The 15,822-nt window shown below is 48.1% G+C and overlaps 1 protein-coding gene and 1 long non-coding RNA gene across 5 annotated transcripts in view; one reads left to right on the forward strand and one right to left on the reverse strand.

Annotated features, from left to right (window-relative positions):
• The window catches only part of map3k4 (mitogen-activated protein kinase kinase kinase 4), a 28,100-nt gene extending 17,623 nt beyond the window's left edge, over positions 1–10,477 (reverse strand). For 2 of the 4 annotated variants that reach the window (XM_023830246.2, XM_023830245.2), the window contains exons 1-4: positions 10,256–10,477; positions 3,570–3,760; positions 1,276–2,675; positions 504–764 (exon numbers count right to left, since the gene is read on the reverse strand). In XM_023830246.2, the coding sequence (XP_023686014.2) occupies positions 504–764; positions 1,276–2,675; positions 3,570–3,760; positions 10,256–10,287 (1,884 nt within the window). In that variant the 5' untranslated portion in view covers positions 10,288–10,477. Of the gene's footprint in view, positions 1–503; positions 765–1,275; positions 2,676–3,569; positions 3,761–9,906; positions 10,100–10,255 lie in introns of those variants that run through there. The other 2 variants (XM_023830247.2, XM_023830248.2) reach the window with 2 other exon arrangements.
• Positions 10,478–10,487: 10 nt separating this feature from the next.
• Positions 10,488–14,918, forward strand: LOC140588194 (uncharacterized). Its single transcript, XR_011989511.1, has 2 exons — positions 10,488–10,611; positions 14,698–14,918. It is a non-coding gene; the product is annotated as an uncharacterized lncRNA (long non-coding RNA).
• Positions 14,919–15,822: the final 904 nt, after the last annotated feature.

Here is a 15,822-nt window from a genome sequence, read left to right on the forward strand (position 1 = left end):
AATCAAGGACACGTACACAAAACCAGGTATCAATGGCTTAATATCAGGAGAATAAAAACGATCAGACAACTACATGGAGTAGTAGGAGTGTAACGGTACTTGCATACGTACCGTACGAATAGGGCAAACGCGGAACCTTTGTGTGTGTGCGAGTTTCCCCCAAGCAACATTCGGAAAGGGGCGGATGAAGTCACGCCACTCCGCATGCGGGCTTAGTTGCGGCGAATACAGGTAAACCAGTACGTGAAGATACTCCACTATCACCAGTATAGTACAGGTATTTTTTTAAATGCTGAACCATAATGGATATTTATTTTGTTATGCTTTATATTTTTTGAAACAATACTTGTGTTCTAATATGACAGCTGCTAATATGAACACAATATAGGTCAGGTACAGTTAATTTTCTAAATGTGCCCCTTAATGGATATTTATTTTATTTTGATTTACTTTTAAGTAAATTTTACTTTTTATCAGTAGTTTTTTTTTTTTATATTATGGACCTGTTTGATGCTGAGAAGCGACGGCTCTCCAGCGGGCCTCTGCTCCAGCCTCAGCTTCAGGCACTCGTGGATCACGTTGAGCTGCACGCGGCAAAGTGCCAGGAAAGCGGGCTGGAAAGAGGGGAGGTCCATGGCCAGAAGCTCCGCCCACGACACAAGTCCCGTCTCCGCCTCCTCGTTGCCGGGGCTGCTGCAGGACAGGTTCCGGCAGAGCTCAGGCAGGTAGTCACTGTACAGGAGGGGGTCTGCACATTCGGAGAACTGCAGGGCACCGTGGAAAAACAGAACATCGTGAGAGTCTCCTTCGACAGGGACGATGCATACAGAACAGAGCACGTCAGTTTCTCATCTATTTTACGCTGACGGGCCTTCGGTCGTCATTCAAAGCTCTTGGATTCATTCAGAAAGCATTGGTGCACATCATTTGTGCATTAGAACACAGATCAGTTCACCCAAAAACATCTAAAGACCGTGGAAGCACCGTGTGACGGAGGACCAGAACACATCCCCAGAACATCACCGGATCACGCCAGGTTTGAGAGCAGTAATACATGAAAGGCCAATGGTAAAACACTGCTAGGAGGACTTGTGGACTTTGCAGAAGAGCTGGCAAATCTGCATGCTTTATATTTTCAACAAAACTTAGAGTATTATAAAGGAAAAGACAAAGCATTTGAATACTAAGGGGACAGATGCTGTTGACTCAGGGCTCTGATTGGTTACTTACGACATCCCTCCAGCATGTTAAGCCCCACCCCCGGCCTGCCCTCACCTCCTGCACCGGCTCGGCGTGACTCAGCAGCGCGGCACGGGACCTCTGCAGTGAGCGGTCCATCAGCTTGTGCAGCCTGAGGATCAGCTTCCGTAGCCCCATCTGCTTCAGCGCCTTGTCCACAAAGGGCCTATAGATGGAGGTGGTGCAGCGCTGGCCCCCTCCTCCTCCTCCTGTCCCCCCACCCGCCTCGGTTTCTCCAGCTCCCGCCTGCTCGTTGGAGGAAGAAAGAAAGTCCTCCTCCGAGAAGAGGCGGGCCAGCTTCGGTGTCAGGTTCGATGTGCGTTCGCTTGCTGGCTGTCCGTCTTCTACGTCGCTGTCGGCCGTGTAGGTGGCGGTGGAGTCGTTCTCCTCATCCTCCTCGCCATCCTCCTCCTCATCCTCCTCGGTGCCCCGTGAGCAGCGGGGGGATGGCATCTCAAAAACAGGCCAGCCCAAGCGGGACAAGTCCCTGAGACCCAGTACAGTGCCCATGACCCGAAGCTTCTGGTTCAGGTCCTTGGTGATGTTGAGCCACAGGCAGAGTGCCTGCACCCTGGCCTGGAAGTCGCGGGCTGCATACTTTTCATTAGCCTTCTGAAGGGACTGCAGTGACGGGTAGAGCGCCTCCACCGACTCCAGGGTCTCCATGACCTGCTTGACCTGCTCAAAGGCCAGCCGCTGCCTCTGCACGTGCCCCCGGAAGGCATCCGCCGCGTCGTCCTCCAGCTCGCAGCCCTGAAAAGCCGGGAGGTCACAGAGACCCAATCCAGCGGCGTCTCCGCCCCCCTCTGCTTCAGGCCCACCACCCACCACATCATGAGTCCCATCCCCCTGCTCAGGCTCCGCCTCCTCGGTGTCCACCAGCAAACCCAGGCTGCGGTAGTTGACCTTGAAGCGGAGCACCTCCTCGATGATGTCGGGGATGGCCTGCCGGGCAGTGTACAGGAAGACATCCTGGTCATTGATGCTGCGGTGGGCGTGCCAGGCCTGCAGCTCCAGCCAGATGACCTCATTGTTCTGGCCCATGAAGGCGGAGTTCTCCGGGCCACGCTGCTCCTTCTCCTTCTTCTTGGAGGACATGGAGGTGAGTTTGAGCAGAAGCCGCAGCGTCTCAAAGAACTTGAGGCGGTCGGCAGGGCAGTCGGTGCGCGAGGTCTGCCGGTGCGTCCGTCCCACATGGTGCGGCATGCTGAGCGGAAGCTTGCTGCTGCAGCCCAGGCTTAGGTAGGGCTTCCGCGGCTCCATGCTTAGGACTCCGAAGGGGCTGGCCTTGGACAGGGGTTCCAGCATGAAGGAGCCCTCAAAGGTCTTCTTGTGGTCGCGCTCGGTGGAACGAAGCGTGTCCCGCTGCTTCTTGCCGTGCTTGTAGCTGTACTCCTCGTGGGGGTCCGACTGGCTGGGAGGGGTCACTTTCTCTACTGGAGCACAAGAAGAAAACAGTGATCAGAGTCTATGCTTTCGGGGGGTCGGGGATTAAAAATGAAAAAAATTATTAAATGTTGGAGCGAGCAAACACTGAATCTGAGGTTGTAAGATACCCTCCCACTCTGTCTCGCTGGGGATTCTGTGTTCCAGGAATTAAAGGACATATGACTTATTTGGATTTTCTACACAGGGAGCTTGAGTATGATCCCTTTTGTTTTGACTAACTTGTGTGATGACTGACTACTCACGTATTTAAATTTAAAAAGAATCCTTTCTCAATAAAGTTATTTCCTGCAGGCAGATTCCTGCTTCCTCGTTATTGGTTTATCAACCTAACCATCTCTTGAACTTTAACAACAAGAGGGAAAATGAAATCAAAATCACTGCTGAGGCAACTATCAGGATGACGGCCTCCCTCTGAGTGCAGGGCGCATTTCCTGATCACTCCAGTGGTGGCGCCACTCAGTCAACTCACAATTTGTCCATATAAAATAACCCTGCAGAAATTATTTCACAAAACTAATATTCAGCGTTAAAACTTTTCTGTTTATTATGCAAAAGACAGCAAGCACCATCAGTGCAGGCGTGGAGCAGAGGCATGGAACAATGTGTGAAAGGTGATATTTCAGTGGCTTAAAGGTTTGGCCCAAGCACTTAATATTCTCTAACAGGGGATCCTAGTCCACTGAGAGCGCAGATAGTCACTAGTGAGCCCAATGACCCAGGAGAATTATTTTTTCCCTTTACAGCCCAGTACTGCTACGGTTACTAGAAATAATCAGGACGTTCAGCAACCTGGTAGGTTTATTATAGGGGTCTAAAAGAATTCAAGTCCCTTAACCAGATGGGACAGCAGCCCTGCAGGCTGAGGCAGCTTTGACCCTCACCCTTGTTGGGGGGGCGTCCGGGGGCTCTGGCCAGGCTGTTTCTCTGGTGCTTGCCGGACATACGTTTCATCTGGCGGGGGGTGCGGGGTGGGGAGGTGCTGTACAGTGCTTCCTCTTCCTCGCTGGGCTCGTCCCACAGGTCGTCCACCTCGGGGTTCCGATGGGAACCATCTTCAGAGGAATCCTCCTGTCTGGGGGGGGGGGGGGGGGGAAGGAAGGGACACAACACAGGACTGAGAGCCTGACTGGGTTTGATTTTAGCTTTGTGGTCAATGGAATGAGCACAACAAGCTACAATTACGACAATCAATGACAGCTGGTCTCTCACCTGCCAATGAAAACCCAACAATCAGATCAGTCAACAGACAACCCTAAACAGCGCTGCTGCTTATTTGGAGGCTGAGAGAAAAGGCCTTAAAGCTGCTGCTGCTGGCTGAGATACGGTGTGAATGGCCATCCCCGACCTCCCTGCAGCCAGAGCATCCCTGACCACCGCGCGGGGTCAAAAGGTCAGCAGGCTAATACAGAGCTTTTAAAGGATGCAGAAGAGCCTTCCCCAATAATGCCAGCCACCAAGCACCACAGTTTAAAGGAGCACGATCAGCTGGGGGCCAGTTATATTTTCAGATACAAAGAATGGGGGGGGGGGGTCAGCCCCTTGAAAGGTTCCTTTCAGGAGAAAAGAGAAGCACAATGAATGCAACGAGCAGGCAGATTACACGCACGGGTCTTTGTTCTACCAGCGCTTTTTTAAACATGATTATAAAGGGGGGGGGGGGGGGGGCACGGGCTGCAGACAAAGGGGGAAGGAAGGAGCCGGCGTCTGCCGCCCGGCCACACGCACCCCCGTCAATCTGTTCATCTCCTCCTGCAGCACCCCGCCCCCCCCCCCCCGGGATCTGGTGAGACAGCGGGATCACTTTCACGGGGCGTATTTATTGCAGGTTGAGCCCACTAAGCTGCTCACTCAGAGCAGGGCCAAAACTCGAGTGTCTCACTGCTAAAACTTCTCCACCGCTGCCGCAGTAACAGCAGCCGCCCCACCAAAGCAGCCTCTCAGGGTTCGTGAGGAGGGGGGAGGCGGGGTGAGAGGGGGGAGGAGGCGGGGTATGGGGGGGGCAGACGTTGACACGTGCCATAAAAGCCAAGTAGCATGTCCGTAATGTGCTTTCTAAAACGGGGACAAGGGCGGCAGTAACAGCACAACCACTCAGAGATGGTACCTCCCGGCTATCAGACCCACAACCGGCGCCACCAGGGACAGTACAAAAGTCCCCAGACAAACAAAGCATAGCTGAACCTTTAAACATTCAGTGTTTTCGTGTGCATGTCTGTGCAGCGGCAGTCACAGCGCCACCGTGAGGATCATTCCCCAGCAATGGGCTCATCGGGAGAAATCGTGCTTATTTCTCCTTCACTGTTGTGCGTTTGTTTGGTTGTCACGGGACACTAGGAGGGCGTGCGGGCACACCTCCCCAGCTAAGGAGGCCCAGAGGAAACAGCATGACACAGAAAGACAGAAAGAGAGAGAGAGGGAGGGAGAGAGAGAGAGAAACTGCTTTAGATTGGTCAAAGGAAAAAAAAAAAACACGCTATGTTACAGCAATCACACTCTCAGTCCCGAGGCAAAAAAAATCCCACAATTACAGGCTGCATGTGGCGCTGAGATACACACAAGGTCTCTGTGCCAATCGCACAGACGAATACAATTATGTAAAGCTGCTGCGAGCAGCAGGCCCGCGGCCGGGGTGGGCCGGCAGCCCAGAGATACCGTCAGGACCCAGCTTTCTCAGAAGCCCCAGCTTCCCGTAAGGTTAAGAGGGCAGCGGACGGATAACTGAAGGGCTGCGAGGAACCGGCACTTTGGGGAAGGGGGAGGAGCAGGAAGAGAGGAATTCATTTACAAAGAGGACGCCACCCCTCCAAGCAAGGCCACATAATGCCCTAACAAAACCTGCTTTATGCACCCAAAGGAAACACTTCTTGACAATGTCACTTTTTATTGACTCATGGCCACTGAAGCAGCACAACTGCTGTTTTTAACACGGAAACTAAACTGACTAAAACAAACAAAAAACAAAAGGTGTACAGTTCAGTACATTGAAATTAACCCCTACTAGAGAGCAGCCGCTTGTCAAATCACACGAGTGATTTAATCGAACCACATCCACATGCGCGCACCCCCCCCCCCCCTACCCAATCACAGCTGGTCTCTTCCACAATATCCACAGCAACACGAAGCATAAAGGATGGAAAGAAGGAGAGAATGTACTAAGACAATGGTGGGGGGGGGTTGTTGAATAGAAAATCTTAGTAAAACTGGGCATGTTTTATATCCAGTGATGGGTGCAGTCGCACATTACAGGTCTCATGACCACACAAAGGCGGGATGTCAGGCGGCTCATGACTCAAGCCAAGCGCGCTCCAGTGCGCCGCCCCAAGCCCAGTGCGTGAATGCAAAGAGCGTGTCGACACGCTGGCTTGCCACAGAAGCCCGTTGCTAGGTAGATAGCATACGGGAGGCCATTCCCAAACATGGAGGACTATGAAAAAAAAATAAAGTGGAATCGTGTGTGTGTGTGGCTCTTCAGGTTAAGAGCACATGTCCATGATCAGAAAGTCACTGGTGCGAATCCCGTGGCCAGCAGACCAATGCCACCACTGGGCTACAAAAGTATCTACTAAAATAAACGTAAATCAAGCAAAGTAAGTCAACTGGCACGGACGACGGCCCAACAAACTGCGACTTACTCTTCACCTCTTACACTAATGACTTACAGCTGCTCTCGCGCTGTGTCCCTCTCTGGAGGAACATGCACGCAGGCACGCACACGCAAGGCCTTAAATGCAAACGCGGGCAGGACGCAAAAGGATTGGGGATCTCCACACACCCTTTATCTAAGAAACCAAGGTGCACCCAACACTACCTTCACTGAAACACTGCTTCACTATTAGACATTTCTAACTTGTATAATTGCTTCTGTTCGGTCGACCAGCCATCGCAGTTAAAAGCTTTCCATGTCCATTCCCGGGAATCGCCTTGCTCCCAAACATGCAGTCCGCCCCTCTTTACGGGAATCTGCGGGCTCCTGACCCGCCCGGCTCCACCACTATGCCAAGCTGCCACGGCCCAGGGCACACGTCAAGGTCCGAATGACATCACCCAGCCCCAGGGCCTCACCCCCGTTTCTCTGCTGACTGGCGTCTCCCAGAGGCTCATGCCAGCCAGTCGAGCTGCAGACCCCTTTGCTGCTCATCCTCCCCTCCACCTGCCTCTGATCCACTCACTTTCCCATGGTGCCTTGCTCACTAGCTCCCCTATTGCCCATATAACACACATTCAGAATGCAGAGTGACAAGCCGGGAGCCAATCAGAGCAGTGTCTTCATGAGGGTGAAGGAATCCAGGGAGAACGAGACGAAAAGCAGCCCCACCCTGTGCAGGAGGTTGGCTGACACGTGCTGCCACCCGTAACCATAACCACGGACAGTGCTCCCTGCTCCGGAGGAAACCGCACACCCTTATCAGGGAGGAATCTGATTGCCTGCATTTCCCATAGTGCCCTTTGAAACCAAAGTGACTCCAGTCTGGGTGACATTGCATTTTCAGGACACCCAGCACATGAAAGCCTAACAGCGGCAGCCATTGTGAGGGGGGGAAAAAAAAGTATTAAAATGCATCTTAACGAGGCAAAAATTAAACATTCTTCAATGAAAGCAAGATACCTGAAAGCAATACGGCCTACACTCACTTCAGACCCCACACACTCACACTTGGACCAGGAGCAGGTCACTCTCAATGATCAAATTTGACTCAAAGCTACCCCCCCCCCCTCCCCCACACTCCTTCCCCCTAGTAAATCCTCGCTTCCCCTCTTCGGGGACACAGCGGCAACCTGCTGCAGGTTCAGCAGAGCCAAGAAAAGGCCTGGCCGGTTGGCTTCCCCGGGGTGCCGAGCCACGCCGGCCGTGGGACAGCTCGTCTTCCTCCCAGCGCAGAGCACAGCCAGCCTGCGCGTCTGCAATGTCTCCAGGAGAAAAACAGCCCACTAACTGCAGCATGGCACAGTCTGTCAGACGCTTTATATAACAGTGCTGAGGGACAGCGTGCAACTGCACAAGTTAACACCCCCCGGCAGCCAGAAGTCTGCTTCTGCAGGCCAATTCCCAAGCATTCCAGACAGCAAATGTACAGTAAACCAGGGCGCGAGGTATCAGGCGGCTTTGGTGATAGACAGACTGATAAGAGGCCTGGCCCCTCCCAGTGGCCGTGGGGAGTCCCAGGCAATAGATTTCCTTCTTAGTAATTTCCCCTTCCTCAAAATGACCTTGACCCTTCCCAAGTCAGCACAAGTGTAACACCTCCCAGGTCCAGGGTGACACTGACGACACGAGTCACTATCGGAGGCTGCCAGCTACAGGCACCGAGCCAGAACCCCTGCAATCGCCGAAAATGCATCTCCCCCTTTAAGCAAAACAAAACACCATGCATGTCCCTACCCCAAAGAACACACAATAAACACAGGAGTGGAATGAGAATCACAGCACGGCTGATCCTGACCGCACCCCCCACCCCGAGAGCACCAGACAGCATGTTCTGCTGGATCGTAAGTGATTACATGCTGTGCATGCTAACAGGGACCTGGGCGGGATCAACAACAGCTACAAACTTGGGAGACGTTCAGGGTCCCCCGGTTCTTTGGGGTCTGCTGACAAACGAACGTGCAAATGCACACCAGCCAGCGTCTACTGTAGGGCATAGAGAGATGGGGGGGCTGTAAGACCGTTACTCTGACACCATGCCAGATTGCCGCTCGCCGGGGATGTCAATCCGTACTACAGTAAACACTGCGATTTTCATGGGGTGTGCAGACGCCGCGAGGCACCGGTAGTTGCACAATCACGCGCTTTGTTTGCCCTCCTTCAGTGGCGTCGCCTGTGACATTCCTGAGTGTTACAGGAAGGCCCCGTTTTCCTGGGGTATGCGAGTGAGCTTATCGTCACATCATCTGTTAAGTATTCACCCCCCCCCACCCACACACACACACACACACACAGTGCATGCACAGACACACAAAACAAAGGCAGTTCCAGAAGGAGACTCGACCCAAATTCCCGGCAGCCTTTTGAGGATCCATCCTCCTTTAGTGACTCTGCCAGGGAGTTAGCATCTCTGACGTACCACACTGCTGCCGCATAGGACTAAGGTTTAGCAGTTAGCCACACATGAAGCAAAAAAAAAAAACAAAAAACACGAGCCCTAATCTATGTGCAATTGTAACATTCATGCACATTCACTGCTAATGTTCCCATTTTCGAGGAACGGATGAGCAGACAGTTTCACTCTCTAAGTCGATGCCACATGAAGGCAGTGACAGGATCAGCAAAACACTGACAAAAATAAAAATCTAAGAAACGTGAAGAATGTCGATAACACTCTCATGCACGGTGATCTGTTCATAACAAAAGAATAACACTTTCAGTGATGGTAACCAAACAAACCAACAGCTTCAATCGGTTAGTCATGAGTAATCAGCCACAGGCTTAAACTTGAGATGCAATTAATCAAAAATCAAAAAGTGGTGTTATCCCTATTACTAAACTGTTAACGCGGTTTAATTCTGGGCCAACCTGATGCATTTTAAAGCACATTTAACTAGTTTCGATGCCTTTCGAAACTGCACGAATAAATTAATTTCGAATCAGTTGGCTAGGTGGTCTAGCTATCACACAACTAGTTTTGTGTCAATCGGACAAAAGACCCGCTCCATTGTGCCGCATTTCCAGTCCGAAAATTCTTATAATAAAAAAGAGACCATCTAGTTTATTTAAAACTGGACGGTGGAGAGCAATGGACTGCGCTTTGGTGAAAATACACAACACACTTGACCTGCAATTCAAATCAGTTAACTGATGCAGTCAGATCGCAGTTGCAAAAAAAAGTATATAAAAATAACCAGGCTGCCGCACCAGTACCACTTGAGCACACGGCGTGGTGTTTCGGGCTCCAGCCGGGACAAACTGAGCGTTTGTAAACTACCCTGCAAACTTTTAACTCTTCTCATTCTGCCCACCCAGCGCAGCGGAAAGTCAGACAAAGACACACGGCTGGTAATAAAAACCCAGCAGTCGCATCAGGCAGCGGTGGCACTCAACTGTTGCGTGCAAACACATCTGGATCGCCTTTTAAGCGGTGTCTGCAATCGCAGAAGACAGGATGCGAATGCATTTGTTCTTCCTCACCGTCAGATCGCCTTTGATTGCTCTACAAACTTTCTGAATACATTGCAGACAATACGGCGAGAAGTAGCTAACTAAAAGGCTAACTATCGGCTTACCGGTGCTGAAATGTGTCAAGCGTGCCTTTTGCAGTATTTTTTACCTTTTTCAAAAGACAAGCATTTTCGCCAGCTCCCCCTCTACTCGCAAGAGTGCTTTACGCCCATGCAAATGTGCACACGGATGCAGATTTTCCTCCAAAAGTTCAGAAACTTCAACACCACAAATTGACTTGAGCTTGCAACTGCACGCAGACCACTATTTGGCAGGAAGACAATAGCCATGCAATGCGCAGGCGCAGCAACCTCTTCGGCCTCGTTTCACCTGCGGCTCACTATTTGGCAGCTGTCAGGTCCCGGCCGTGTAGTTCATGTTCGCAAACCGCACCGATTACTCCCATCCGCTTACCTGCTGGGCTCGCCGCTGTCCGGGGGCTCCATACCGATGCGAGGTAGGCTCGGATCTAACCGTGCACAAGACCCACCATGACGGGCCAGAGACTACCGCGATCTGCGCTGTTTTTTATGCAAGAGCTGGATAAATCGGCTGCTTGGCTGCTTGCTTTCTCTAGCCGCCTGCAGAGTCCAAGCTCGTCCGTGTGTCTGCGGACGCCATCTTACCAGCGCTCATTGAGAGAGTGACAGAGATCATTGCTACGGCAACCCGAGCAGTACATCAGCCAGCCGCCGTGACGACTTCTGAACTGCTCCAGTCTCCAATTACAGCGTGGGACCTGTTAACCAAAAGAGGCGCGAGGTTGCAACGTAGGAAAACACCGTGTTTAGGACTAATAGAAAATATGCTTTTATATTCTAGATCTATACACAACTAGCAATGCATGCAATACCATAAATTTAATAAAGTGATTATGTCATCCTGGTATGTAAAAACAATTGCGTCATTGTATCAATTTAGACAAAAGTGATTAATGGAAGCTCATGTAATTTTTTTTTCAATAGCTATGACAAAATGGTAACACAAAAAAATATTGCAGTATTTTTTAAACTTTAAACATTTTAATTGACCTGATTTTTGCTTGATGGTGCATTTAAGTCGACTGTCAAATCCAATTCCGTTAGTTTAGTGAGTGTAGTAGTAGCTAATATCGTTTCAGAAATTCACACCCGCGGTGTCGCCCTGCATGACTGGGTCGCGATATCAGCATGCCAGGAAAGGGGCAGGAGGAACAGCAATCACGCTCTCATAAAAGCAGGGGACATGCATCCGTGCACACAAGCATTAGCAGACTTTCCCTTTAAAAATTTTTATGAATATCTCCAGGTATTTTCAGGAGTGTGCCACGTTCATGTACAGCAAAAGTCTATAACTTTATTGGATAGACCCATCTTACTCCAAGAATATCGTATAGCTTTAATTTTAATACTTAATTTTCCATAAACTGATGCAACTTCAATTACGTGATTTGTGACGTATAAAACTATTTAAGTACATTAATACAACTTTTGTATTTGTGCAGCATAATAGTAGCCTATTACCCCTGTGGACATCTGCTAAATAAAAACTACAAATCACTTAAAGTTAAACTGAACAATTCATTGTAGATTGCACAGCGCGATCTGTAGGATTCTTTTTCATATATTTTCTTCTACGGAAATGTCCTTTTCATCTTGGGAATTACACTCGTTCCCAGATCATCCTACTTCCTGCCAGGTCAGTGGTGGGTCCAGCTGCAGAAGTGGGAACAGATCTCACTCTGTCACAGCATGTAGACCGACTGCTTGGGCAGATAGGGACGCTTCCGTTAAACTCTCAGGAAAGAGCCGCCCAGAACAACGGGTCTTTCAAATGGGACCAGTCATCTGAGGTCACTGGGGTCTCTGTTCACATGCCAGTAATAAGTATCTCCAAACTGCGTTTCCGATGCAGGGCACCAATTGTCGGAAAAGACCACATTCCTTTATGGGAAATAATCCCTTGGTATTTCACAGCCATCAAGACTGTACTGCCGTTTTAACAGGACCTTCCGTATAGGGCTATGTCAGGGGTGCCTAAATCCAGTCCTGGAGGGCCAGAGCCCTGCACATTTTTGGATTTCCCCTCATTTAACACACCTGATTCATCTCCTTGTGCATAAATTATCATTTATGGTGGAACAGGGAAAGAACTAAGCTACACAGGGCTCCGGCCCTCCAGGACTGGAGTTGGGCACCCCTGGCCTATGTGATGAAACGTTCATATTGGTTTCCAAGTGGCAGGGCAAATCCATAATCAGAAGTTGGTGTTTGCACCTGGGGGGGGGGGGTGGCAAAAAGGGTATCTTGCCTGTCTTATGTGTTAACGCACGTTTCTGATGCATATACTTATAACCTATTACTTTGTATACCTATAGGGTACCAACAAACTGCTTCTGTGCTAGCATGAAACATGCGGGTCTTGCCAATTAATTGCAGTTTCCACTCAGACGACTAGGGTGGCGACATTGCCGTCCCGTCCCCCCCAACTCCGCCCATGAGCAAATCTTTACACCAAATACGCTTGTCTCAGGTGAAATAAAGGGAACTGAAAATAGAGGAGCTTATAGTGTTGCATATAGTATTGCACTTACATATTAAACGTTTATACTGTTCGATATTTAACAATTTAGTGTTTTACATGAGTCATACTGTTACTTTTGCTGCGTCATTGTGGAAACGGCAACATGACGCAGCCCAGTTGTATCGTGTTTACTGCGGAAATAAATTTGTGGTTCGCTAAAGCCAGTTAATAAAGATAAGACCGGCGTGATTGTGACCGCACGGAAATCCTAAATTCGCGATGTTAAAAGTGTTAAAATTTCGGAGAATAAGCCTATATTTTGACAAATGTCTTTCCGTAGGCTATACCAATTAAAATAATCAGTTCTAGATTATTATTTCTAGTTTAGAAAAATTAATGTGGATCCGTTTTTTGCTTGCATTTATTAAGCATGGGGTCACGCGTGTGATTCCAACCATGATATTTAAGTCTCAAGTCCAAAGATATACAGCCCATCCCTCCTCTGGCTGAGGAGCAAAAGTAATGTACTTGGGATGCACCCTGCACCTTTAACAGGCCGGTTGAATTTATTTCTCCTGTTTTTCTTTTGATTGCGTACCCTGGCTGGCAAAGAGATGAGCGGCCCAGTCCTTCAAGAGCTCACTGGGCAGCTGCAGTCTCCGTATTTCATCAAATAAAACAAGCCATTGCGTGATCTTGCCCTCATTTTTGGGAGCGCAAAGGCCTTGCGAGAAGGAAAACAAATTCCTTACTGTAACTCCGTTCATTTCCCAGTAATGCGAGAGCCGGGCCAGTGGCATCACACTGCTTCAAGGCCGTGATAGGTTTGTGAATTTAACTGTGAACTGGAACATATACGTGTCTTGATTATCACAGCAAGGATGTTTTTTCTTATACATTTAATAGTTGTGGTTTATTTATTAGTGTAATATATGATTCTTGTGTGCAACCTAACTTTACAATGTTCTGTATTACTTTCTAAAAGTTGTGCAGTGTAACCACAAGGTGTCACTCTTACGCTGGTGTCGGGTTTGCAGTCGGATCTGCGCAGGTTGATGTTTATTAGCCGATAAGCGTGTTAAAAAAGAATAAATGGGCATACAATTTTAGTCGTCTATGGAGGCACGGTTTAGCATGGACTCAAGCGTTTTAATTACAAGCTAAGCATTTACGTACAAAAGACTGATTTTGAAACAGCCCATAACACAAAGAAGGGTGTAAAAGGCTGAATAGTGTGACGCAAGTATTTTTCACCAACTCACCTACCTGTAATGCTCATTTGGAAAACAATGAAATTTTATTCATGTTGTTTTAATTTTCCATGGCTTCCCTAGTGTTTTATTACATGACTTTATGAAAGTAGCCGATCTTTTTAATTGTAGGTAGTGATTATAACACCAGGTGTAGTGGACTCTGGACCTCAGCCTGAGTTGGGATTGAACAACAGTTTCAAGTTTAGTTGATACTCAGGAGTGAGTGAGTGTCCTCTCACACTCACACTTAGCACAAAAACACATGAGGTCATGTTTGCATGATGTGATGTGTGATGTGGTAGATAGAAATGTGTGAATTTTATACCTGATTACTTTGAGAATACTTCCAAGCCTTATGCTTGGAAAATGCAAATTAAAATGGTTTTAACAAAATTGGAAAAGAGGTGTATGTTTCTCTCCACACATCAGTGACTTTCCAGGTTTCCAGTTTTCAGCAAGACAATATAAAAGGCAGTAAATATGAAATAGTGAATTCCCATATAAATGTCCTGTGTCAATCTACAAGGGAGCTGATAATTTCAATTCTGAAACCAAAGATGAAATCTACTCACTATTTTCTTGTCTCCAGGCAACCTACACTGCGCCATAGACTTACAGAGCATGTTCTGGTCGCGTTGGAAACAGAAGCATCATGGCGCCGATCCAAGAATTTGTGCTAATCATACAGGGCACCAGGCACTCCCACAATGCTTTGCTCTATTCAGCTGAGAATGGGTCTGGTAGAGAGACTCGCCGATGCCATGCCATCACATCTCAGAGCAGCATGGATAAATTTGGTGGTTACTATGGCCACATCTAAAACATGCAATCAGAGGAACCTGTTATTTCCAGTGTTTCTCAAATTGGTCCTCAGAAACCCCCAGACAGTCCAGGTTTTTATACAGGTTAACTACTGTGAAGAGTTTGTGTATTTTTTTAAATAACATGTTATATTCTAACCTTAATCAATTCACCCTTCACAAGATTTTTTTTTACCTATTTCATTGCTGTGGGTAAATACACAGAGGAAAAAAATGAATGTAAAACCTGAAAGTTGTGTAGCTACATTTTTGACAGTAATATTCTTCATTTTGGACCCAGATGAACAGACAGCAGGTGAAGCCCCCTCCACGGAAGGTGCCGGAATGCCATGGATGCCAAACCCGCTGAGAAGCTGACGTCTGCTGGCGCTGAGTCACTGCGGTGCTGGCTTTGTGCCACATGCCCCACGACTCGGGTCTGGCAGCCGGTGGTTCGAGTTCCCTCCAAGATTATGTAAATGTGTCAGCATAATGTGTGAATTACAGACAATGTTTCACTTTTTAGGGACAGTTCCTTCTGTTGCCCTCTGTTATGTTATTATTCACATCAAAATTTCTTAGAACAATTCCAGGAAGTCGAACTTCATGCTTATGGGTAAAATGGGTAATAAAATTGTTAAAATACAACTCAATTTCCAAAAAAAGTTGTGATGCTGTGTACAATGTAAATAAAAGCAGAGTGCAGTGTTTATAAATCATATAAACCCATATTTAATTGAAAATAGAACAAAGACAACATATTGAATGTTGAAACTGAGAAATTATATTGTTTTATGACAAATATATATTCAATTATAATTTGATGCCAGCAACAAATTTTACAAGGTCTAGGCCAAAAACCAGTATTGGATAGCTGTGATCTTCAGTTTCTCAGGTGGCACTGCATTAAAAACAGACATGATTCTATAGTGGGAATCGCTGCATGGGCTCAGGAACACTTTTGAAAACCACTTTCTGAGAACACAGTTCATCACTGCATCCACAAATGTAGGATGAAACTTAACCATGCAAAGAAGAAAACATCTAAACATGATCCTGAAACGCTGCCGACTTCTCTGGGCCTGAGCTCATTTAAGATGGACTGAGGCAAAATGGAAAACTGTCCTGTGGTCTGATGAATCAAAATTTCAAATTCTTTTGGGAAAATATGGACGCCGTGACTTCCGAGCTAAAGAGGTATGGGGGTGCATTAGTGCTCATGACTTGGGTAGCTTGCACATCTGGGAAGGCACCATTAATACTGAACAACATGTACAGGTATTGGAGCAAGATATGCTGCCATACAGACTTTTTTTTCAGAGAAGGTCCTGTATATTTCAGCAAAACAATGCCGAACTGCATTCTGCACATATTACAACAGCATGGCTTTATAGCAGAAGCTTCTGGGTCCTAGACTGACCTGCCT

This window comes from Paramormyrops kingsleyae, chromosome 3 (assembly GCF_048594095.1).
Source record: "Paramormyrops kingsleyae isolate MSU_618 chromosome 3, PKINGS_0.4, whole genome shotgun sequence".
Taxonomy (NCBI): Eukaryota; Metazoa; Chordata; class Actinopteri; order Osteoglossiformes; family Mormyridae; genus Paramormyrops; species Paramormyrops kingsleyae.